This window comes from Coccinella septempunctata, chromosome 8, assembly GCF_907165205.1.
Source record: "Coccinella septempunctata chromosome 8, icCocSept1.1, whole genome shotgun sequence".
Classification (NCBI taxonomy): domain Eukaryota; kingdom Metazoa; phylum Arthropoda; class Insecta; order Coleoptera; family Coccinellidae; genus Coccinella; species Coccinella septempunctata.
This window is the reverse complement of record NC_058196.1, coordinates 30,779,820-30,801,751: the sequence shown is the minus strand read 5'-3', so window position 1 is coordinate 30,801,751 and position 21,932 is coordinate 30,779,820. Positions and strand designations below refer to the sequence as shown.

The window sequence follows — 21,932 nt, the reverse complement described above, 5'->3', positions numbered from 1 at the left end:
TATTTGACAGTATACGTTAGTGAACCGGTTTTTTCTGAACTTGATATTTCGTCGATTTCCCAAAGGTATATGAGGTTCTCACAACTCATTATAGATTGTGGGAGTTTTTTATGGTACTGTTTTTATTTCATTATCGGTGGGTGTCACTGTGACGTTTTCAATTAACAGGTGGATATAATGAGCAGTGGCGGCCTATAAGGGATGGCAGAATTGACTCTGCCATCGAAAAATAATCTTCAAATATGGATGAGTCTCAAAATAGTTCTCCTCATTACTCCTGGAACCACCACTGCAGCGAATTCGATGAAATTTTTAGATTTATTACTAAAACAGTTGCTCTATAAGAATATGTATCACTTTCAGTATTACGATGGTTTTTCTAGAAGTTACGCATGTCGAAAATTGACCTTCAAAAATTCCGAAAAAAAAAAAGATGAGGTCAGTTAAAAATTCGTCAAGATCGAAGGGTTGCACTGAGGTGGATGAAATTCGGAGATTTGTTACTAGAAGAGCTGCTCTTTCAGAATATGTATCACTTTAAGATCTGCGATGATTTTTCTGAGAGATACTCGAGTCGACAATTGTCATTCGAAAAATCCCAAAATAACTCCTGGAACCGCCCCTGGTTGATTTTCCCATGAACAAATTATTCTTAAAAATGACAGAATAGCGACAGTTTTTCCTAAATTTACCTGTATTAAGCATCTTCTTCCATTGAGAAAATAAATTCACCCCAAATTCATAGTTCCAATTGAACAATCTATAAAAGGTGCATTGTCCTTCAGTTCTTGCACGATTTCAAAGGTTAATGATTGTATGTAATGAAGAAAACAAACGTGATTTCCACCCGTCGAAAACAGGTGTACCATTCGATTTTCATGACCAACATGCATGCACCACTGATCAATAGCATGAAAAATATCAAAAAAAAATAAAATACTCGACCTTTTAACAGTCAATAGTTTGATTGATGACTTTTCTCTATTACGTGGATATTAGAGCAGATATCGATGATAGGAATTATCATATCAGGAAAACACTTGTTTGTACCTGTCCAAAATCACCCAATAAATTTCGACAACGAGAGCATTCTTTGTTTTATTTATATTCCGATATTCTTCAATGTCTTCTTGATTGAACCTTTTACCTTCATGAACGAATAGCTCTCTGTTTGTATGGAAATTGTTATAAACCCCCTTATTAGGTCATCATAGAGAAATCTTCAAATGGTTTTAGGTCATTATACCTACTTAAAATTTAATTTTAGCGTTCATTAGTTTGAAGTTTCATTCAGAAAAAGTGTGAAAAAAAAGTAATTTCCCTTCAAACCATTCATTCATGGATACTGAAGAAGATTCTTCATTTAATGATGTAACAAAGACTCAATTACTATTCAAAATAATCATATTGAAAAAGAATCTCTAAAAATTCAGAACATAAAAATAAATTAAATATTATCACGAATAAATAACATAATACTATAAGCAATGATTCGCATTAAACGAAAATTATCCTCCCATCTTTTCTGATGTGTTGAGGGGGAAGACTTGATTCTTTGGTCTTTCCAAAATTGAAAGTCTTTGAAACTTTCAACATTTTCGGTTGTTGCCTACTTTCACCAGACCTCCAATAAACAGTCTGCATTGCGTTACGACCTGTAACAAGAAGTGAAATTTCAATAGAATATTCAAAAACATATTGACACAAATAATATAAGGAATATACAAGAAGAGAAGCTCTCACCTGCAATATACCGTGTGGCACTACTAAGAATGTTTTTCGAAGACATCTTGTCCTTAGAATGATGTTCTTAGAATAGAAAACTTACAGGAACAACTATCGAATCGATATGATTGAAATTTCACTATAATTCCTTCATATATATGAGTCGAATCTGCCTTATCTGTTCTACTTAATTTAATTTGAGTTATTTGATTGACGTACACTCCAAATGACTCACGCCATCGGTAAATGTTCATTTAGGTGGGACTTTTGGAGCAACAACCATCTAGGAAACTTTATCTAGAGTTCTAGGATTGACGTCGCTTTGTCTGATATCAGTGTTTGCTGAGAAAATATACATAGGACTGAAAATTTTAGTGTCTTGACCTGAAACTCGTGTCATTTTTTTCTTGTGCTTGATAGTGGATCATGATGGATAGGAGTGATCTTTTAAATCACGCTAAGAAGCTTGGAGACCAAAATTTTCTACATATCCTATTCATTAGTAGAGATATATAGTCTTTTGATAGAGAGCATAACAATTTTGTAGTGTGTGTATGACTGTATGAGATACAGTTGTAGCAAATGACCTTGTCCGTTTACATTAGAATCAAGAAAAGAGTTGTACCATAAGGTTTTACTCGACTTCAGTCTTGGAATCGTATTTTGTGGAATATAGCACAAAATTGGAAATGCGTCGAAAAATGAGTGAAATTTTAACTACAGTCTACGAATATGGGGTGGTACAATGTTTGAGAGAACTGTTAACCATTGAATAGGTGAAGCTATATGAATCTCAGCCATAAAAATAGGCGTTTTGCACAATCATTAACGGAAAATCATTTTCGAAACTCGAAAATTAGGATCCAGACATTAAAGACTCCATCTTCAAGCGAATTGAACAGTAGGATGAGTACTTTAGGTTATCTTCTAATCGAATAACACCCTTATCACTTATTTATTAGAAAAACTCATAATCGATGTAAACAAATAATATCAGGAAGTTAATGCATGGATCTATGATCGATGTTAAGTAATACATATACAACATTATTAGTGTTAATTTACGTCAATAGACAACTATTTTCATTTTTATCGAGTTTTCGATATTTCACGAGAAATATCAACAAAGGAATATGATGTATAGTTCTGATTTTGAAGAGTTATTTAATAATTGTCAAGAATAAATTCTTCTAAGATAGAGTGAAAAGTTTCTATGACCTTTTTATACCAGTATTGTGTTCCGATTTGTTAAGGGAAATGTATTTCTGTGAAAAACCATTATTTCAGGCAATACTACTGAAACTATTAGTTTTGAAAGTTAAAATGAGGAGTTGTCTTCAAAGCATAAAAACCTGACGACAAAATATGCGTACGTTCAAGAAAAATTAACTGAAAACTGTTTAACTCTCTATAGTAAAATTACTTTTCGAAAGAGGAATAAACTAATCTCTATGAACCAATTCAAAAACGATACATATTAAATGCAAATTTATATTCGAATATACACAAAATAATTCTGAAACATCCTTTCAGTTTCAACCCATCAGATACTTAAATATACAGTGTGTGAAAGCAGCTACATCGTGACATTTTTTCACAGGTGTTGCTTGGGTTATGCACTGCTTGAATTCTTCTTTTTGGGTATTCGTCAGTTTTCTACTACCGTCTATGGCACCTTGGAATTTCGTGGTCGCGTAGCCTTCACTATCAAGCGTTTCTCCCTTTTCGTACATGCATTTCAAGGCACAGAGCTCTGCTTGGGATGGGTTCATGTAGGTCTTATCGTGGAGTTTTTGGAAAACATCGCTATCTAGACCGTTTTCTTCAGCGCAGTTCCTAGATGACAGAACTGTCTGCAAATGAGAAAGTCCCTTTGAAGTTAACATTTTCTTCAAGGTCGGATGTCAATGCAAAGAACACAGAAAAAAATTAGAGGAAAAGATATAACTCCAAGGCTATACAATGCCCATTATTTCTTAATCTCAACAATTTGATTAGATTTCATTGATATGCATATAGTTAGGCCAAAAGATTCCTCATAAATCACAATGTTTGCTAGTCAATCAGTGAATAATGGCTCATTAATCACGAGCGATTTATGAATGTCGTAATATCTAGATATGGCCACTTTGTGCATCGATTGTAAATGAAACTTACAATTCAATACACAATAAACCTTTTCAAATTCAGAAATAATTTCTTTTATACTTATATTCATGCTGCATGATACTTTTCATGTTTATGAAATGTAAAACTGAAGCTGCAAATCAAGTTTAATGGTACCCATATGCCTTACTGTATACATTCCAATAATATTTATCGTGCATCCTGTATATCGCTTTCAAATCAAGAAATGCTCTTGCATCATCAGAAAATAAATAAAATTTAGACATTGGGAAATTTTTCCCAAATTTGGTAGGTGAAAAGAATGATTCAATTTGAGTGATGATTGTCATAACGAATATAAAAAAAGATTAACACATAACTGGAAGGAATGCTCTTGCATGGTTGATCCATCCCAATTTCAAAAAACCTACTCACCAGCAGGAGCAACTTGAAGATGACGAAAAAAAGGAAACACTTCACGAAAAACATTTTACGGTTGTGTCTTAAATCCAAGAGTGGAAAACCCTAGTCAAATTAAATAAGGTTAGGTCAGTTCCCTACGCGGATTCTCAAGATGCTGAAATTAAACATTTCGATGTTTGCTAAAAATACACCGTTATCTGGCACATGGGTATGTGCGTTTTTTTTTCAGCGGACATGTCGAGAAATCGATTAGAAAAATCAAATTTCGCGTGGGTAGGTATTTCATCGAAATTTTCAGACCTAAGAAGCAGTTAAGCAATTTTTCAATGATTTAATTTGTGCATCGTAAACAGTATTTTACTATAAGCGATAAGTACGTAAGAAATCATCAAGAAAGTCAAACCAAACTTGCAATATACCCAATACAGAATGTAATACAGGGTGAAAATTAAATAGTTGTAGGTAGTTGGATAAATTTTGCATTTAATAGGTATAGATATCCTGGCATGCAAATCTTCAATTGTGACCTTGATCTTCAACCAATGTTTACCGTCTTATCTTATTGATTTTATCCTAATTTTTCTCTTTCTGAACGATAATAATTACTGAACTCTTATCTATTGGTGGATTAAACCGTCTCAACAGGTTTTGTGTACGATAAGTTTGTTGTTATGTACTATTATAGGAAAAACGTCTGTTTTGATAAGGGAACTCAATCATTGAACCAATTGAGAATTTTGCATCGGTTGAAACTTTCTATCACGCTCTATGATGTCACTGAATTCATGCTCCAGAACTTGGTGCATTTACCTAAATTCAGCGCTGACAACACGATAATATAATGCATGGAAATAGCATGTTTACAATCAATCATAATGAAAAATTCAGATCACAATTCAACTCTCACTTTGCAAAAGCGGAAATCGAAATGTATGAAAGAAGTTGAATAGTTCTATGCATCAACGACAGGAATAAATAAGCAGAGAGCCCCTTCTCTATGTAAATAAGTTTTTATTTCTGGACCGGAGACTTTTATTCTTTCTAGAGTTCATCAAACTACCAATATCCATTGATTTCTCACAATCGATTGAGACAATCTTCAGTGTGGATGCTGGCTTATCCAAGTAAACAATTTTACTGGTGCCTTAAAGGCATTCTCTTAATTACTGTATATTTTCCGAGTTTTTCTCTAGGGAGTATTGAACTTTTCAGGAAAAATACATGAGGACTGTGGGAAATAAGAAATGGTGTCCTATGAAAACAATTTTCGTCTTCCGTTCTACTTTTGACTTGGAAAAAATTGGAGGAAATACGTGTTTTATTGGTTTGATGGTTGAGTTGAGATCGTAACCAAAATTATTTATATAAATCAGCGGAGAATATAAAAAAACAGGCTTCTTCAAATATAACCCCTAAAATTGAACAATTCATCAATATTTTGTATTTTAATTGGATAATTTCTATCTTATAATTATAATTTCCGTCAAAGATTAATTTAAGATAGAATTAATTCCCTTTTATATTTCCTTATATACCTGGTAAATACTCCTTTCAATTTCAGATTCAATTAAAAAAAAAACATGCGAAAAACTTATCTAGAATAATTCATTAATCTCTTATGTTACATATGTCGAAAAATTTTACGGTTTTAGTTGATCCATCCAACATTTCGTGTTCAAGGCGGTGTTGTTTCACTTGTACATTTTTCTACTAGATCATTTTAGGCATCTCAAGTAGAAATACTTTTGGACGAAAGTTATATTTCCGACAGGGAGGGTAGAAAATAACAGGTAAATGAAAACTTTCTTTTTTACTATGATGAGTTTTTTATTGGCCACTTATTCCTTTCAAAATCATCTTGAAATGGAAAGTATTTCTGTCTGAAATAATATATTCGAAACAAAGCATAATTTTTCCCTGAATTTCTAAATAATTATCTACTATTTCGTTGAAATCAATCTTTTTTTGAGTAGATTATTCAGCTCTTAACAGAAATATACGTTAACTCATATGAATAAAGGTATTATATGGGATTCATTAAATGCAGGTACCAAATTAGGTAAACTACTGAAGATAAATCGATAATTTATATTATTCGTTATTTTTATTTTTATCTTATTCCATTAGTCGAGGTTTTTTTATTGGTACTGTAATAACTGTTCTTGATGAGACTGTTGTGTTTATATATTTTCATAGAGAAACCAATTCGATAATATTAATTCTGGTATCAAATGTTTATTTATCTGATAAAAATTGTTGCAATCAATATTTATTCTTTTTTTGAATATTATTTCACTATTCTTCAAGTTTTTTTGTAGAAACTATCACTCTTCTAATTTTTCCTGCATACATTATCATAAGTGGTATACAGGGTGTTAATGAATATGTAGGAGTGATTCCTTGCCAAAAATTGTGTAGGTCTAATTGTTGAAACGGATTGTGAGAAACTGAAGCAACATTTTAATTGTCACTAGGTGCAACTAATATGGATTCGAGAGCTGAGGCTGCTGTGAGAAGAGAACTACAATGTCCCTTTTGTCAAGGGACACTTTATAGTCCACTTCGCCAATGTAACAACGGACACATACTTTGCAATGACTGTGTCCCAAAAACTGACATCTGCAATTTTTGTGGGGCAAGCGTTGGTGCTACGAGGCTATATAGCTTAGAGAAAATCCTTGCTAACATGAAGTTTTTGTGTAAATACGTTACGCACGGCTGTAAACAACAAATACTCGGATCTCAGATTAGAGAGCATCAGGAACAGTGTGGATACAAGAGAAAAAATAGGAATCCATTTTTTTTGGGAAAGAGATACTTTTGATCCAACCCTATATTTAATACAATGCAACATTGTAAACTAGTTTATCGGAAAGCGGAAAAGACTCTATTTGAAAACGTGTTAAAATGAATAAATGCGAGAAAATCAAAGAAAAATAAAAAATATTAAAAATTATCACAAATTGGGAAAAATCACCGCGGTTTTGAAAAATGTACTTGTGAATTTAATCTCTGAAATTTTCCCAATAAAATTTCTTATATGTAAAATAATTGAGTATAAAATAATGTAAATAATATACATTTGTATAAAACTAATTCACTCGAAATATATTCAAATTTTTAATTTTAAGCAGAAGTGAATTGAATATTTATATTTAGTAGTTTATAATGAAAATTTGGGTTTTTAATGTGTGATGTAATTGTAGATTTTAAAGTTTTTGTGTATATAATAAATCAACCCAAACTCAACAGTCCTTTTGTTTGATACTTATAAAAATACACAACACAAAAACGTCTTTAGGAAGACTCTCACTGTGAATTTCACCTTATTCAAATAATTATTTAAATTCTTAACTTTATTTAAAATTTAGAAAAAAATAATTTTGACTTGAGGGAGTTATTCCTCAGTTTGAGGCTTGATTTTTGTATCAATTTTCATCGATTTATCTTCAGTAGTTACCGACAAAGAATATATCTTCGAAAAAGTAGAGAATTAATTTCGTTCACTCTTTTCATTCTATAAAAACTCAACAAATTGTTTTTGACAATTAAATGAGTGAAATTGAAATAAAATCAATATGGATACTGCCTCAAAGGTGTATATAGTTATTCTCACATCGCTCAATTTTTCTTTGCAGACATGTTGAACCTTGCAATGCATGGAGAATTATTCTGCCATACTTGCTTCACTTTCAAGCGTCCTCCATATTACATGTGTCCGAATTCTCACTACAAATGTCAAGAATGTCATCCGCCGTCCAAGCCGAACGTCTGCAAAGAGTGCTCTGAAAAAATAATGGACGACAGGATCATCATAATGGAGAAATTGTTCGATAACTACATATTCAGGTGTAGGTATCAGAATTACGGTTGCCCAGCTAAGAAACCGGGTAAACTGTTGAAGGAGCACGAGGAGAGATGTCCTCTTAGAAGAGCTGCTCAATGTGGAAATGCAGATGATAAGGGAACTTCTGGAAAGAAGAAGGAATCTCGTCAGACACCCAGAAAAAAAAATTAGGTCTACTTATTTCTTTTTTCGTTTTGTTATTGTTCTGATTTGTTTTTTTTCATAATTTATGTCATGGTTGATGTAATCGAATTAATTATCTAAACTATTGTTAGTATTCTATTAAATAATGATGAATTTTTCATTGAAATTTTTTCATGAAAACACGTGGTCAATACTTAGTTGGATAAGAAGTATTTTGAGCACCAGACAACACAGATTAGAATACTTGGTGCTTAATTTCATCCTTAGATAACTTTAGTTCTTTTAAAAAATCAGAAGCTCATTCAAAAATTCATTTTTGCAGATATACATATACACATTCTTTTGATACAGAGCCTTAGAATCTTTAACATCAAACAATAATTATAGCATGTGTATGAGATACAGTTTTGGCACAGCGTAACAATTTTGCGTATGATAAAAGAGCTTATATAGGGAAAACCCCAGTAAAAAAACCTTTTCAAAAATCATATTCATTTGGACCAAAAAATCGATACCTACTTCTTTGAACTATAGCAGTTTGAAAACTATAGAAGATTAATAAGTCCAAGAATATCAATATGCTAAATTTCAAGGAGGTAAGTAGATGATCAAATTTTTTTCCCAAATTTCAATGCTACCTGACTACTAATGAAAGTCAAAAACGAAAGAAGAAGAAGAGATCTATAATGAGATACTTACTTCTTTCAAATCTGAAATTATAGAACATATGATACGCTACAAGCTACAACTTCTATATACGGAACATGTCACATATGTAGACTCATGTAAACTAACAATTCAGCTACTAGTTTCGAAAATACCAACATAAATATCGTTTTATTGAATTGAATTGAAAAGAAAGAAGGTAAGTTTTTTCAAATGGTCACATTTTATCATCGTCTCAGTAAAAAACCTTCCTCTATACAGTTTTCGAGATTTAAGTCCAATAAGTTTCGAAAAACATTCAAATATTTTATTTCCTGAATATCTGTATGTATAAAATAGTTGGATTTTGGTTCCCATGAACTTTTTTTGATTTGTTCTTCTTGTTGATATATCTTTCCTTTTTGTATCACACTATTTTTTCAATCTTTTTTTTGTACTTTGAAAGTTTATAGGCTATATGCCTCCTTTCTCAATCAAATAAATAATAATGATAATAACTTTGGAATTAGACACCTAGTCTTATAGTGTTATCGTAAAACGATTCCAAAATGCATCTTATTAATAGTTTCCCCATAATAATGAGATAATGTACAAGGTGAGTAAAGGAGACTAAACCTTACAGTATTTTTTTTAATTTCATCTCATCATAAATAACATAAGTGACATCAATGTGATCACAAAATATTACGATATATTTAATACTAAAATTCTCTTTTATGACATATGGATTTGTAATTTGTGTATATGTGCTGTAGTCTTATATCTTTCAAAGTTAAAGTAAAATTCTGACCTTGATAATGTATAAATATCAGCTAATTTGGCATATCCCCTGTTTATGAGTCAAAGTAGGCTTCCTTCATCTACATTTCGAGCAACAACAAACGCCTTCACCTAAATCGACCGTGTAACAAGTGGCTCCATCTGATATTTCAATTGAATTGTTCCAGAGATGAAGCCTGAGCACATAGCAATGAACGAATACGTAAAGGATCTCCTGACATGTCCTAGATGCCATATCATCATCACGCCCCCGTATCAGCAATGCAAAATGGGGCACTTGCGTTGTTCTAGTGCCGAGTGCGAAACGAGTGACTCGGAAACCGTTTGCTACTGTGGAGAAACATTTCTGATGTTCAAAATTTCATCGTTGGAAAAAATATATGATGCGTTGGTTTTCACTTGTAAGTTTTCGCAGAACGGATGCATAGAGGTGTCGCTGAAGGCCAAGGATTTGAAGAAGCATGAAGAAGGTTGCAAATTCAGTCCGAAGAACAATCCAGAAATGGGCAAAATAAGTACGAAATAGATTAATGATTCAATTTTGGTGATATCGAATTAAATTTATTGTAGTATGTGTTTATATTTCATAAATTGCTTTTTATAAGTGAACTATTTTTTCGTGTTGGGTACTCTCTTTGATGTCATTTACTATATTATCTATATTTATCAATGTTTTGAAGTATAAAGAGCATTAAAAATTGTTATTTACTTTTTCCATTCCAGTCAGTTTTACCTCCATCCACCTGAAGATAGAGATACTTACCCCAAAACACGTGTAATGGTTAATAAATACATAACTGATGCTCATCCTAATTCTACCCACCCATCTAACGAACTACCCACATTCCTTCGATCAAGAAATTTGCCTATTCGGACAGATTCGCCTATAAGGACATCGTCTTTCATCGATTAACCCACCCCTGACCACAGATTAACTAATCTTCCATATATGACGGATATCCGTCAGAAAAATCCCCCTTTCCAATAAGCTCGCAGAACCATTTCTCGCCTTCAAGCCGTCTGTTCGTTTCCACTCCACGTAAAAAAACAGATAAAAACCGATGTCATGAGGTGAAATCGAAAAAAACCTTACTGCTCATTTTCAATCGTGAATGCCGCGTCTACTTCACCTTTCTCCCTACGAAATCTGCTTCACTTGTCAAATATGATAAATTCATTATACTCTGTGGCTAGAGAATATTCGTACATTTCCTTTCGGAAATAGGAAAATGCGTATGCTTCAAAACTGTGGATTGCGTGAATCGAGAAGTAATAAGATTTATAAGCTCGATAAACGTGTATTTTTTTCATTATTCCAGGAGTTAAGTCATGAGCGTGAACCTTTTCAGTATGTGCAATCCTCCAATGATGAAAAAGTTTACAATCGATATAAACGTAACTTATATCGGCTTATCTCACGCTTTTTTCGAACGTTTTCTCTTGGAAATATAAGGAACAGCACCGAATTATTCGGAGTCGGCTGCGATGGCACAATCGTTTATTACAAACGGTTTATAAAGGCCCTGTTTATAGGATAATGGTCAATCCTGAGTCGTCCATATTCTCCAAGAAGATATAGCTGTATCTTCTTGATATTCTCAACAGATTTTGAAGATCTCCGTGATCAGTGATCTATGAATATAGAATAACCAAGATCTAAATCCGTGATAACGACAGATTAACCGTCAGTAGTATCGTCGTCAGAGACTCTATGATCGTCGTCTATCGATTTGCCCACCCCTGGCAGAAGCACATATTTAAATACTTGTTATCACAGAACACTTATCTGTACATCTTTATGGTTCTATGGTTATCTTTGACTTCAATTCACAGAGCACTAATATTAGAGACATAGAGACTCTACGTCTATGAATTCATGAACATGTCTGCCACTCTTTTTTCTACCGATGTTCTATGTTCCATCTAAGAAAGAAACGTTTCGAAAAGTCGTCAGATGTCATTATTACTCATTTTCTAACGCTTTTCTCAAATAATTTCCTTCGGAAATAAAAAGGGGAATATGCAGATCTTCGAGTGAAGTTACCTTCCCATGAATTGATAAAATTCCCAAATTTTACTGGCTCCTTCAAAAATCCGTGAGGTAGGTACTAGTATAATGAAGACTTTCCCAGTTTTTTCTTGGAGTTGAAAATTTATTGAAAAAAAAACGCTAATTGTAATCGAAGTTTATTGTTTGCACAAGAGTTACAGCTCACAATCAAATCATCTAATTACTCAGTATTCACGATCTTCGTCAATTAGCCTATGTGGAAAAAAAAATTGTGAACTGAATATTCAATAAAATTAAATCGTATAATATATAAAATTTTCTGGATAAATTCCGATGACAACTTGATCCAATTACCTCCACTCAACAAAAATTCTTCTAGAACCAATCTTAAATTAAATTCACGTCACAGAGAAACACAATAATCAGATCGATCTTCAACATGTCACCACTTCAGGTTGAGGTGTGAGAGCTTCGGATTTAACAGGAGGCGTGTACACTTCAGGAGGATATTGAATACCTAAAACTTCATTACAAATTGCAAATGCCACCGCCCTCTTGGCAACCTTCTTTGAAACACCTGCAAAAAGATCAAAATGAAAGTCATGAAGGGCTCAAGTTGTTTCCCTCACAACTCACCACTTCCGTTGAATGTCTGTCCATCGACTACAGCCTGGAAATTGAACGTGTTAAAGGGGCCATTCGACGTCTTTGGCAGTTCGAGGAAGTTCACTCGGGGCAGCATCTGATTCATCAGCATCAGCGGATTTATCAGTTCTGGGTTGGGGGGTAACTTTTTGGCAGGCTTCTTGTCTACTTTAACGTCTTCCTTTATCACCTCCAGATCTTCGCCCCAAGAATCGAGAAGTTTATATATGGCGAACGAAGCGAACTGCTGCCAAGCCAGAGGGATGTCCAAGGGTTTCTCCACTTTTTCCGTAGTATCCATAGCTTCTTCGGTCTCCGGAGGGTTGGTGGTAGGTTCTGTTGCCGTAGTCTGAATGAGTTTTTTGTTTTTCACGAGGAATTTCAAGGCCTTCTCAGCAGCCTCATTCTTTGCACTAGCTTTGCTCAGTCCTTTAAAAGTAAGTAGTGTTAAGTCGATATTATTCACACAACTCCTAATATCTCACCGTATCCCTCGTGTGTTGTATCGTCCACCACCACAGTAGCTTTGAACATATAACCTTTCGGCCCAGGTCTAGTTTGCGATCTCTCCACATTGTAGGTGACGCTTTTTCCCACCTCATTCAATATAACCATTGCACTCTTCGGTTGAAGCAGTTTGCTCAACCTGAGATTCCTCCGTCTCTGTATTTCGTACTTTGAAAGTTTTCCTGGGAAATAATTCAAAACATGTTGATTGGTTTTTTCCATTTTTCAATCTATATACTAAAAGAATAATCTATATTCTAAAATAACAAGGACCATAGATTTTAATGAAAAAAAGGGCCCGCAAATCGGGCCTACGGGCCCAAACGAAGTGGGCGTGGCCCACTGTCGAAAGTAGAAGACACGCCTCTTTCGTAGAGGCCCACACGTCTTAGAGCAAATACCTACTGTTTCTTTGAGGGAAGCGTCGCCTTGCAGGTCTGTTCTCAGTATCTCCTCCAGAAATTGGAGGTTCAGGAGCACCATCCGGACAAGGCCCTTCTTCGCTTTGTTCAACTTCCATCGTTTCAGCATCATTATCTTTTTGGCCCTCTTCTTCCTGAACCTGTTTTTGTTGTTCTAATTCTTTCTTTGCTAACTCCTCTTGTTCCTTCTGCTTTTGCAATTCGAGTTCTTGCTGCTTCTGCAACTCAAGCTCCTTCTGCTTTTGTAGCTCGAGCTCCTTCTGCTTCTGCAGCTCGAGCTCCTTCTGTTTCTGCAGCTCGAGCTCTTTCTGCTTCTGCAACTCCAACGCTTTCTGCTTTTCCAGTTCTAGTTCCTTCTGCTTCTGGAGTTCCAGTTCTTTCTGCTTCTGCAGCTCCAGTTCTTTCTGCTTCTGGAGTTCTAGCTCTTTCTGTTTCTGCTCCTCCAACTCCTTCTTTTTCTTGAGTTCAAGGTTTTCTTGTTGCTTCTGCTGCGACTGCTTCTGTTGGGCCATCTGCTGCTTCTGCTGAATGCCCTTCTGTTGTTGGGCCAATTGCTGCTTTTTCTGCACTAGCATCTGCTGCTGCTTGGCCAATTGCTGTTGGGCGGAAGGCGTTCTTGGTGGTTGCTGAAAATCATTTTTAAAAATACATTTCCCCCAACAAATTTGTTTTAAATGGCTGCCATTTTTATTTTTTTCCTGAAAAGCTTTCCTTTTCGAAGTTACTACTCACCATATGCAGAGCAAAACACATATTTCGCTTCAATTAAAATACAAATTACAAAATACTATCTCGCAAGTATTCAAAATACAACATACTTTCAAATCGTGTATATAAAACACAGTATTTTAACTATTCTGACTATTTAACAAATCGGTGGAACAAAAAATCGAGAATATAGGAAATGAAAAATTCCCAACCAACCTGTCTGGTAGCCGGCTGCTGGTTAAATTGGCCAAATCCCTCATTTTGCTGATTTCCGAAGTTCTGGGACGGAGGCTATTCGAGCAGGATTTAAGTTAATGAAAACCCCAAGAGGCTGTGAGTACCGGTATAGGTATAACGGTGAGTATTTAACCATGACTGGGAGCTGTGTAAAATGAAAGTGTTTGCCGTAAGGGGGCGAACATTCTCATTTTAAACCGGTGTCAAAATGTCCCTCCTCGAAACATCACAACGTCTGAATCACATTGCGACTCTTTGCTCCTCAATCGTTCACTCAAAGACACCAAAATCGAAGCAACAGGTGGACATGTGAGATAACAGACGTTGTGATTGGATTTTCCACCTAACAGCAACCCAGTTATATGATTAAAGACGAAAACAACTACACTATCTTGACCACCAAACTATTTTCTATTGAAACTAAGCAAATATCAGGGAAAGTCGATGGAAATGTTATCATGTTTCAAATCTTCCAGAATTTCTAGCGAACAGGTGTAATTTGAAACGGATTGAGCAAGAAAGACTGGAAGAAAAATAATTAATTCGCAAAAACATAATCATTTCTCAAATTTATTCCAATTGATAAAAATTCTCAGTTTCGATTGAAAAACGTTTGCATGCATTACATGACCCGCAGAATAAAATCTAGGGCGTTTTCCCAACGGTTTATTCAAAATGACACACCAATCTCATATTCCGAACCCTTTGATGATGCAATAGGGAAAAAACTCCAATTTTATAAAAAACTGAGGATTAAATGAAAATGGTCAAGATAGATGAATTTTCACTTAGGATAGTCCATCAAAGTCATTTCAGTTGCTTTTTTATCAATCTTCCAAAGATTACTGATTTCTGATTAAGCTTTGTAGATTGATATTTTAATGGAAAATGACAATTTTTCACTACGCTAAGTGTCTAAAAACCAAAATAGGCCCATAATCAGTACCACTACCCAGGCTCTGCTTAGCATCACCGAGTTTACTTTAACCATCGACCTCTTTCTAAGTAACCTAGATAAACATAATGAATTAGTTTGTGCAGTAAATGATTTCAATTCGTATCAGTCACCTTCGGTCAATTCACATTTCATAAGCTTTCAATTCAATAAGAAATTCCACTAGAAAAAAAAAAGTTGTGTACTTACATTCTGAGCGAAGTTATTGGGACCACCAGATCTTCTTTGAAATGGAGCTGCCCCCCCTTTGTTGAAGTTACCACCCCCTTGAAAAATTATATAATTATGAAATAAATAATGTAATTTCCAATATCCATTTCCAATAAGCATTTTTTGTTCGGGATATAACATTCTTCATATTCATGAAACATGCATTCGAACGAGAAAAATCAATAACTATAGTTATATAAAATATTCACCTCTCCTATTATTGAAAGACATATTTGATTGGTATTATTTTACCGATAACAAAATTGTTCACTTGAGAGCTTTCTGCCAAAGATTATAACAAAACAATTATTATTATTGAAAATAATAACAATCTAGTAGTACAAAAAGCCAAGCCTCTTCTCCTTCGCTTGTTGTCAAGAGAAATGTCATCGATCGTTGATGTCTATGATTGAAATTATAAAAATAAAGACATTTCTATGGTCTAGAACACCGGAGGTGATGTTTGAACTACACCACAGATTACAAAGATCTTTGAACTACACACGGAATTCTGTCAAAGACGAATCTTTAATTCTATGTTCACCAACACATTGAGCACTGCTTTTACGAGGCGAGGGATGGGATGGAGGAGAGAACGAGAACCGGCATTGTCAGCGTGGTATAGCTGTATATTTTTTTATTTATACTTAGCCGTTCAGGTCTCCATGAATGAAAGGAAATAAATAACTGTGGGTCACATATTTACTATCTATATTTTTTGTATGTCTTAAAGAATAATCATAATACAAATAATTACATATTCACTCACAAAATAGGAAATTAAAATATCCGACTCATTTGAATAGACAAAAAAGAGGGAAAAAGTGCCTTGAAGAACTTGTGAACTTTCGGATAAATGAAAGACTCATTCCCAAGTAACTATAATAATATAGCTTAAAATATAGTCTGATGTGTCATCTTCGAAGCAAGGGCTCCATCGTTCATCGACGGTCCCTCGAGTCCGACCTGCTGCGCCTGTCTCGGCTCCTGGATCTCGATATCGATCGTGACCTCCTAGGTGATCTAGACCTAAAAATTCAAAGTGAATTAAGAGCCCCTCTCTTATGTACTTTTCTCCTAACGAATCATTTGGATCAATCGATTCAGCCACAAAATTAAACCCCCCCGATTTTTATTGAGAAACTACAGTCTAATTTGGAATCGTGATCCCAAATATCTAAATAAATTGTTATTTCAACTTTACACATCTTGATAATTGTTAATACGAATACGATAATATGACTATGTTGATCAACAAAAACTTCAACTATATTGAATTTTTCGGGAACTTCAATTAAAATTTATCGAAGATCAATTTCTACAGAGATGACTACTTGTGTTAAACATCAAAATTAAATATGGACGACAGCAAGAACGGACTGAGAACAATTTTAATTGACTGAGACTATTCAAAGAACTTTTTTTTACTCAAAACCAGAAAAAGAAGTTTTTGCACTTTGATGGAGGGTGGTCAATAAAAATGAAAAAATATGATAAGTCATTCGAATTGAACAGGTGGTAAAATAGTTGGGTGAATTCTTGTGAACTATCGAATGACCTAAGGGAAATTTCAGATTGTAAGAATTTTATGGGTGAAAAGACTATTGTTCTTGCTAAATGGAGTGGGGACTGAAAATTTTCGATTTATCATTTAAAATTTCATCTCTGTGAGGGGGAGAGGGATTTGAAAAAAAATTGAATCGAATGAGGTACAATCTAGCCCAGTGAGGTACACAGTATTCTATCAGAGCTTCGAGGCTTCCATTACGGTAATTTCCAAATATCTAATTCCTAAATTACTTGTCTGATCCAAAACTTTCAATTCATCATCTTAGCCAACCTAACTCAAATAAATATATTCGGAATCACTACTTGCCAATTTTGATGAAAATTCTACCATTTTAAAAATTACATCAACACTTACCCCAAATGTATCACTTTATACAAATATTAGTATAAATTCTACTAACCAATTAGTTTACTATTACTACTAACCTTAAACTTTTGACAACTTCTTGTTCAAACAACAAAAACCCCTCATAAAACATAGAAATGAATTCTTCACATTAAATAAAGCTGCATTAACAGTAACATTATAACAATTTCAATTATATTTGAGAATGAATATGAAAACCCCGAATGGCAAACATCGATTCCAAATATAAAAATTCGATTGAAACAGTATCTGTTATAAGACGTTATAAACAAAAACTAGGAAAGGGGTTAGCAATCCCTTTCAATGCCTAAAACTTACGTAGGAACATCGTTGAAGGTTGACAAAGTGTCGTTGATTGAAAAAAATTGTTGAGGTTTTGTTCAGTTGGGTTTTGAGTAACCTGTACCCATGGGAAGGAAGTTGTTGTTTATGATGAGGAAAAATTTTGTAGATGTTTTGTACGGAAGATGATGACCGTTGCCTAGCCGGATGAAGTTGCCCTTGGCAGTTTTTGTTTTGCAATTTTTGGAAGAATCAAAGCCGACTGCTGATGATTTTCTGGTGGAGACGATGTTGTTTTAGGCCACTTTTCTTTTAAACCGACCTCATTTGGGCTGTTGTTTGTAGATGACAGAAGTAGTTGTTGAACCCTAGTTGTTGTGTGTCGTATTTAATTAATTAAAGATGAGATGTGTAGGCCAGAGGACGTTGGGGGGGTTGGGTAGACTCGGTCGGGGGGAGAAAACAACAGCAGTGACGTTGGCCTGTAATAGCTGGCAAAAACGAAACTTAAAATTCTGTTCATGTCACATGAGGGAAATACACCATGAAATCATATTCAAGAAAACTGACTCTATGCAATAATTTATGGTTTAAAGTAACATTTCAGTGGTTCCTCTCAAGAAGCTGGTTGGTACACATGAATTAAACTGAATGACTAACAAATTCATAGAATGCAAGAAATTATATAAAATTTCAAGCCTCAACTTGGAAAACACAATAAATTTACTCTTGGACAAGGCCCAGTCTAGTTGCAGTCTAGTCACTCTAGTCTTTCGTGAGCACCAACCACACAACTGAGACAACTGAACAGCTCTCGTTTCAAAAATACAAAAAATATGATTTCAGGTGAAGAATGAAAATTATGAGAACAAAACATACCTGGAATACCTTGAGGGACCCCTCCTACCACCACCTCCACCTCCTCTTCTTGATCGCCCATTTGACATTTCAACACGGACCCTTGTACCACAGCATCGACTATAAGTAAAATAAGAGAACATTCAGCTGAGTATAATACAAGTGCATGTAGCATATTATCATTAGAACAATTTGATTTCCCTTTTTCATGAGAATCAAGTTCTCGTTCTTCAAAGCTAACTTTGTGAAAATATGAAATATTTTCTGCACAATTCTTTACTTACGTGCCGTCCAACCCTCTCACGGCATCTTCCGCATCCCTTGAATCCTCGAATTCAACGAAAGCGAAGCCTGGAGGATTTCTAGCCACCCACACATTTCTCAAAGGACCATATTTGCTAAAGGCGCTTTCAATTTCATGTTTACTTGCAGATGATCCCAAATTACCGACGTACACCTTGCAAGAAAGATCCCATTCTCTATAGCGAGACATCTCGTTGGTTACCAATAATAAAACTTATATTATACACTCAAAACAGTAAAATATGTGCTATTCAAAACAACAATCAAGCAAAAATATCTATAGCAACCGTTTACAAGATGGTTGACGGCTGACGGACTCGAAGGAAAAGAATGGTGAACGCCCAAAATCGATTTTGTCTGCTTATTTTCGATCATAGAATATTAAACCACAGACCTAATTGTCATGGCGTGTCATTCCTCGCCATTGACGTTGATTCAATCAAAGCCATTGAACTCAATAAAAGACTTATTAAGTTTAATGTTCCTCGCATGGTACTGTGGTCCCGCCAAGGTGGTTTTCCTACCTCCATGGGACCCTCCCAGAAACAACGGTCTCTGAACCCTCCATACATGGTAACAAAAGAGTAGAGTTCACCACAGAACACGAATAGCTAAGTTCGGAAATGGAGGTTGATTGTTTCGGAGCGCGCAAACTACACGAATAAAACAAACATAGAATTAAATCACAGATATATTTGGCATTTTAATAATACATAGACATAAAATTTAAAGTTTAGTTTTTATTTACGCTGTGGAGTATCTAAAAGCATTAGACATTGTTCTTGAAGCCTCATAGAAATATTTTTAGACTCGCCATTAGAAATTTTCTTATCAAATTTAGGGGTCTCCAAAATTCCATATCTATCTCTCAGATTATTATACATCTTTTCTGCCCTCTTCTGTTTGGGAGTTTCACCTTGAGGTTTACTATTAGTAATCAATACATTCTTCAGCAGATTTTCGGGTTTTTTCAAAGATCTAACATTTTCATTAGGAATTTGCTCAGATGATTTCAAACTGGACCTCCTTTTTGGCGGTTTTTTATTACTTTTTGCTACTTTCTTACCCTCAGAAGCATGAATGATCTCCGCCAAAACTGAACTTATCTCAATCATTCTCTTTTCATTGGCTTCCCTAAACTTCCCAAATTCTTCTCGATCTATTTTGATAATATCTTGTATCTTTCTTATTTTGTCATTAAGCTCCTGGGTATTGCACATGTTTTCTATGTTTTCAAATTCGACATCAGAGGACACTGGTGATTGGGCATCATTTTTCAAGGTGCTTCCGGATGTACTCGGAGTCAAAGTGTGCTTCTCTTCTTCAACTGTTGACAGCCTAGATGGAGTACGAATCGGTAACTGATGCTGAGGTTTGGCTATTGATTGGAGAGAAGTTTTCTTCTTCAATAATGTTTCCACGGTATTTATATCCAAAAGGGGGGATCTACTATTATAGGATCTACTAACATTCTTGAGAGCCTATAAAAATAAAACCTCGATCTCAATTTAGAGACAAACTAATAAATTTTTAAGTTTAAAAAAAAATCAGCTGTCAAAAAACCATAGTATGCTAGCTTGCGTTCACAAACTTACTCTGAGCAAGCTCTGAGTAAGCTCTGATTACTCGAAGCGTTCAAAAACGTACTTTTAGTTACTCAGAGAGCATACTCTGAGGAACTAAAAGTACGTTTTTGACTTATATGTTCTGTGTTCTGTGATGACCATACTCATACTCTACTCTCGGAGTAAGTTTGTGAACATACCCCTTGTCATGTTGACGAACATAGAACACACTTTGACGTTTGAATAAAAAGGTTAAAGGTTAACCTACAGTTGAAATGTAAGGTTAGGGAAGTATTTTGTTAAAAACAAACTATTGAGTGAAAGAATAATTTCAACATTTGCTTTTAGAAAATGAACTTCCAAGTGCGTTTTACAACTTTTTGATGAAATAAAGTTATCTATCTTAAGCTTATGAAATTGTACTCACCGTTGATGAATTCACTGATAACCTATTGGAAGCTGTTGATTTTTTGTTATCCCTTGACAGGGACGTTTTAAACAGTTCTTTCCTCACATTCAGTTTATTAGTTTCTGCTTTCAATTTATCTGAAATAATAACCAGGAAACTCAGTTTTACGTTTATGCATTGATACAAAGACTCACCAAGAATATCAGGCGACATCGGAATGAATTTGTAGTCTTTTGTACCACTTTTATTCAACACATTGCCTATATTTTTAACAGCTTTTTGAGTGATTTCCTAAAACAATTGTTCGAATCAGTTAATTCAAAATCCTGGGAGGCTACTGTTTTACATTTTATTATGGAACACAAAATTCTTTTGTACCTTGTTGACGTTAGAAGTTCTACGACTGATGGTTTGAGTCTTTTTCATGTTATAAACACTTTCACTTGAGGTTTTTTTTTTGTTGGCACCATAATTGCTATTTCGTAAGCCTGAAAATAAACATAAATTGATTAAATAAAAAACCAACCTCCAAAATATTACCATTTTTCGCAAAGCAGAAATTTGAGTAGTCCAGTGGGGCTGCTTCCAAACGAAGTTCTGAAAAATCATACCTAGTTAAGATTACCGATCCAAGTTTTGTGCAAATTCTGCCTTACCTTCCAGATATTTTTCATCGATTTCCATCATTTTAAACATTTCCCCCTTCGCAGGTGCTCCTAGAGATAAAATTAAACTGTATGATCTCAATGAACTACTAAAATTTCCTGAATAAATATACCTGCTTTATTCGTTTGAGTCTTGGGCTTCTTAGGAAGTATACCGGCTTCTAGAATGATGACAAATATTTAATTGTGAAGGATATTTGGAAGTTTATGTAATTACCAATCAAGTCTTCGTCGGACATATGTATGTACTGGGGCGTTACACCCATTGTAGAAGTTGCCATAATAGTAATCCCTAGATATCATCAAATTAAATGAATTCGAAAAAGATGTCCCTTTTCAGTAAGACAAACTTCGAACTATTATAATGAGCTACTGATACTACTACTCTCACCAAAACTGAAACTTTGAGAAATATTACGGTTTTTTCAAAAGAAACTTTTCCTTATGCACACCGAAGAAATCAAAAAATTATTTCGAAGTCACAGATTCATGAATTTTCAACGGTCTTTTCGTGCTGTGTTTATTTTT

General features: G+C 34.5%; 7 protein-coding genes across 11 annotated transcripts; 2 read left to right on the top strand and 5 right to left on the bottom strand.

The window, feature by feature from the left end:
* Nucleotides 1-1,335: 1,335 nt before the first annotated feature.
* On the bottom strand, nt 1,336-1,904 carry LOC123319264. The gene is made up of 2 exons (XM_044906134.1): nt 1,744-1,904; nt 1,336-1,655 (listed from the first exon to the last, which is right to left on the bottom strand). The coding sequence occupies exons 1-2, from the start codon at nt 1,787-1,789 to the stop codon at nt 1,498-1,500; spliced, it is 204 nt and encodes a 67-aa protein (XP_044762069.1). The 5' UTR covers nt 1,790-1,904; the 3' UTR covers nt 1,336-1,497.
* A 1,298-nt stretch (nt 1,905-3,202) lies between these two features.
* Nucleotides 3,203-4,471, bottom strand: LOC123319262. The gene is made up of 2 exons (XM_044906133.1): nt 4,267-4,471; nt 3,203-3,578 (listed from the first exon to the last, which is right to left on the bottom strand). Exons 1-2 carry the CDS (start codon nt 4,318-4,320, stop codon nt 3,261-3,263), a joined length of 372 nt encoding a protein of 123 aa, XP_044762068.1. The 5' UTR covers nt 4,321-4,471; the 3' UTR covers nt 3,203-3,260.
* A 1,322-nt stretch (nt 4,472-5,793) lies between these two features.
* Nucleotides 5,794-8,405, top strand: LOC123319300 (E3 ubiquitin-protein ligase Siah1-like). Of its 2 annotated transcripts, none has more exons than XR_006538461.1 (2): nt 5,794-6,044; nt 6,729-7,505. XR_006538461.1 is itself a non-coding variant. In XM_044906191.1 (2 exons), the coding sequence occupies exon 2, from the start codon at nt 7,895-7,897 to the stop codon at nt 8,270-8,272; it is 378 nt and encodes a 125-aa protein (XP_044762126.1). In that variant the 5' UTR covers nt 5,886-6,044; nt 7,893-7,894; the 3' UTR covers nt 8,273-8,405. The 2 variants fall into 2 exon arrangements, 1 of the variants encoding a protein (XP_044762126.1); XM_044906191.1 differs by lacking the exon at nt 6,729-7,505 and adding an exon at nt 7,893-8,405 and having other exon boundaries at nt 5,886-6,044.
* A 559-nt stretch (nt 8,406-8,964) lies between these two features.
* Nucleotides 8,965-10,395, top strand: LOC123318806 (E3 ubiquitin-protein ligase Siah1-like). The gene is made up of 2 exons (XM_044905546.1): nt 8,965-9,110; nt 9,859-10,395. The coding sequence occupies exon 2, from the start codon at nt 9,861-9,863 to the stop codon at nt 10,215-10,217; it is 357 nt and encodes a 118-aa protein (XP_044761481.1). The 5' UTR covers nt 8,965-9,110; nt 9,859-9,860; the 3' UTR covers nt 10,218-10,395.
* A 1,470-nt stretch (nt 10,396-11,865) lies between these two features.
* LOC123319545 (putative uncharacterized protein DDB_G0271606) lies at nt 11,866-15,782 on the bottom strand. Of its 3 annotated transcripts, XM_044906587.1 has the most exons (8): nt 15,596-15,770; nt 15,366-15,442; nt 15,168-15,231; nt 14,201-14,275; nt 13,260-13,902; nt 12,833-13,036; nt 12,339-12,776; nt 11,866-12,279 (listed from the first exon to the last, which is right to left on the bottom strand). In XM_044906587.1, coding segments are annotated over exons 2-8 (1,569 nt in total). In that variant the 5' UTR covers nt 15,368-15,442; nt 15,596-15,770; the 3' UTR covers nt 11,866-12,136. The 3 variants fall into 3 exon arrangements, with proteins under 3 accessions (XP_044762522.1, XP_044762521.1, XP_044762523.1); XM_044906586.1 differs by lacking the exon at nt 15,168-15,231 and having other exon boundaries at nt 15,596-15,782; XM_044906588.1 differs by lacking the exons at nt 14,201-14,275; nt 15,168-15,231 and having other exon boundaries at nt 15,596-15,782.
* A 298-nt stretch (nt 15,783-16,080) lies between these two features.
* LOC123319552 (RNA-binding protein 1) lies at nt 16,081-19,120 on the bottom strand. 2 transcript variants are annotated; one of them, XR_006538507.1, is made up of 4 exons: nt 18,747-19,120; nt 18,484-18,582; nt 17,641-18,095; nt 16,081-16,415 (listed from the first exon to the last, which is right to left on the bottom strand). XR_006538507.1 is itself a non-coding variant. In XM_044906598.1 (3 exons), exons 1-3 carry the CDS (start codon nt 18,953-18,955, stop codon nt 16,328-16,330), a joined length of 396 nt encoding a protein of 131 aa, XP_044762533.1. In that variant the 5' UTR covers nt 18,956-19,111; the 3' UTR covers nt 16,081-16,327. The 2 variants fall into 2 exon arrangements, 1 of the variants encoding a protein (XP_044762533.1); XM_044906598.1 differs by lacking the exon at nt 17,641-18,095 and having other exon boundaries at nt 18,747-19,111.
* Nucleotides 19,121-19,438: 318 nt separating this feature from the next.
* LOC123319549 lies at nt 19,439-21,764 on the bottom strand. The gene is made up of 8 exons (XM_044906595.1): nt 21,622-21,764; nt 21,518-21,565; nt 21,396-21,455; nt 21,280-21,336; nt 21,118-21,227; nt 20,934-21,030; nt 20,758-20,876; nt 19,439-20,246 (listed from the first exon to the last, which is right to left on the bottom strand). Exons 1-8 carry the CDS (start codon nt 21,683-21,685, stop codon nt 19,506-19,508), a joined length of 1,296 nt encoding a protein of 431 aa, XP_044762530.1. The 5' UTR covers nt 21,686-21,764; the 3' UTR covers nt 19,439-19,505.
* Between the last annotated feature and the right edge of the window lie 168 nt (nt 21,765-21,932).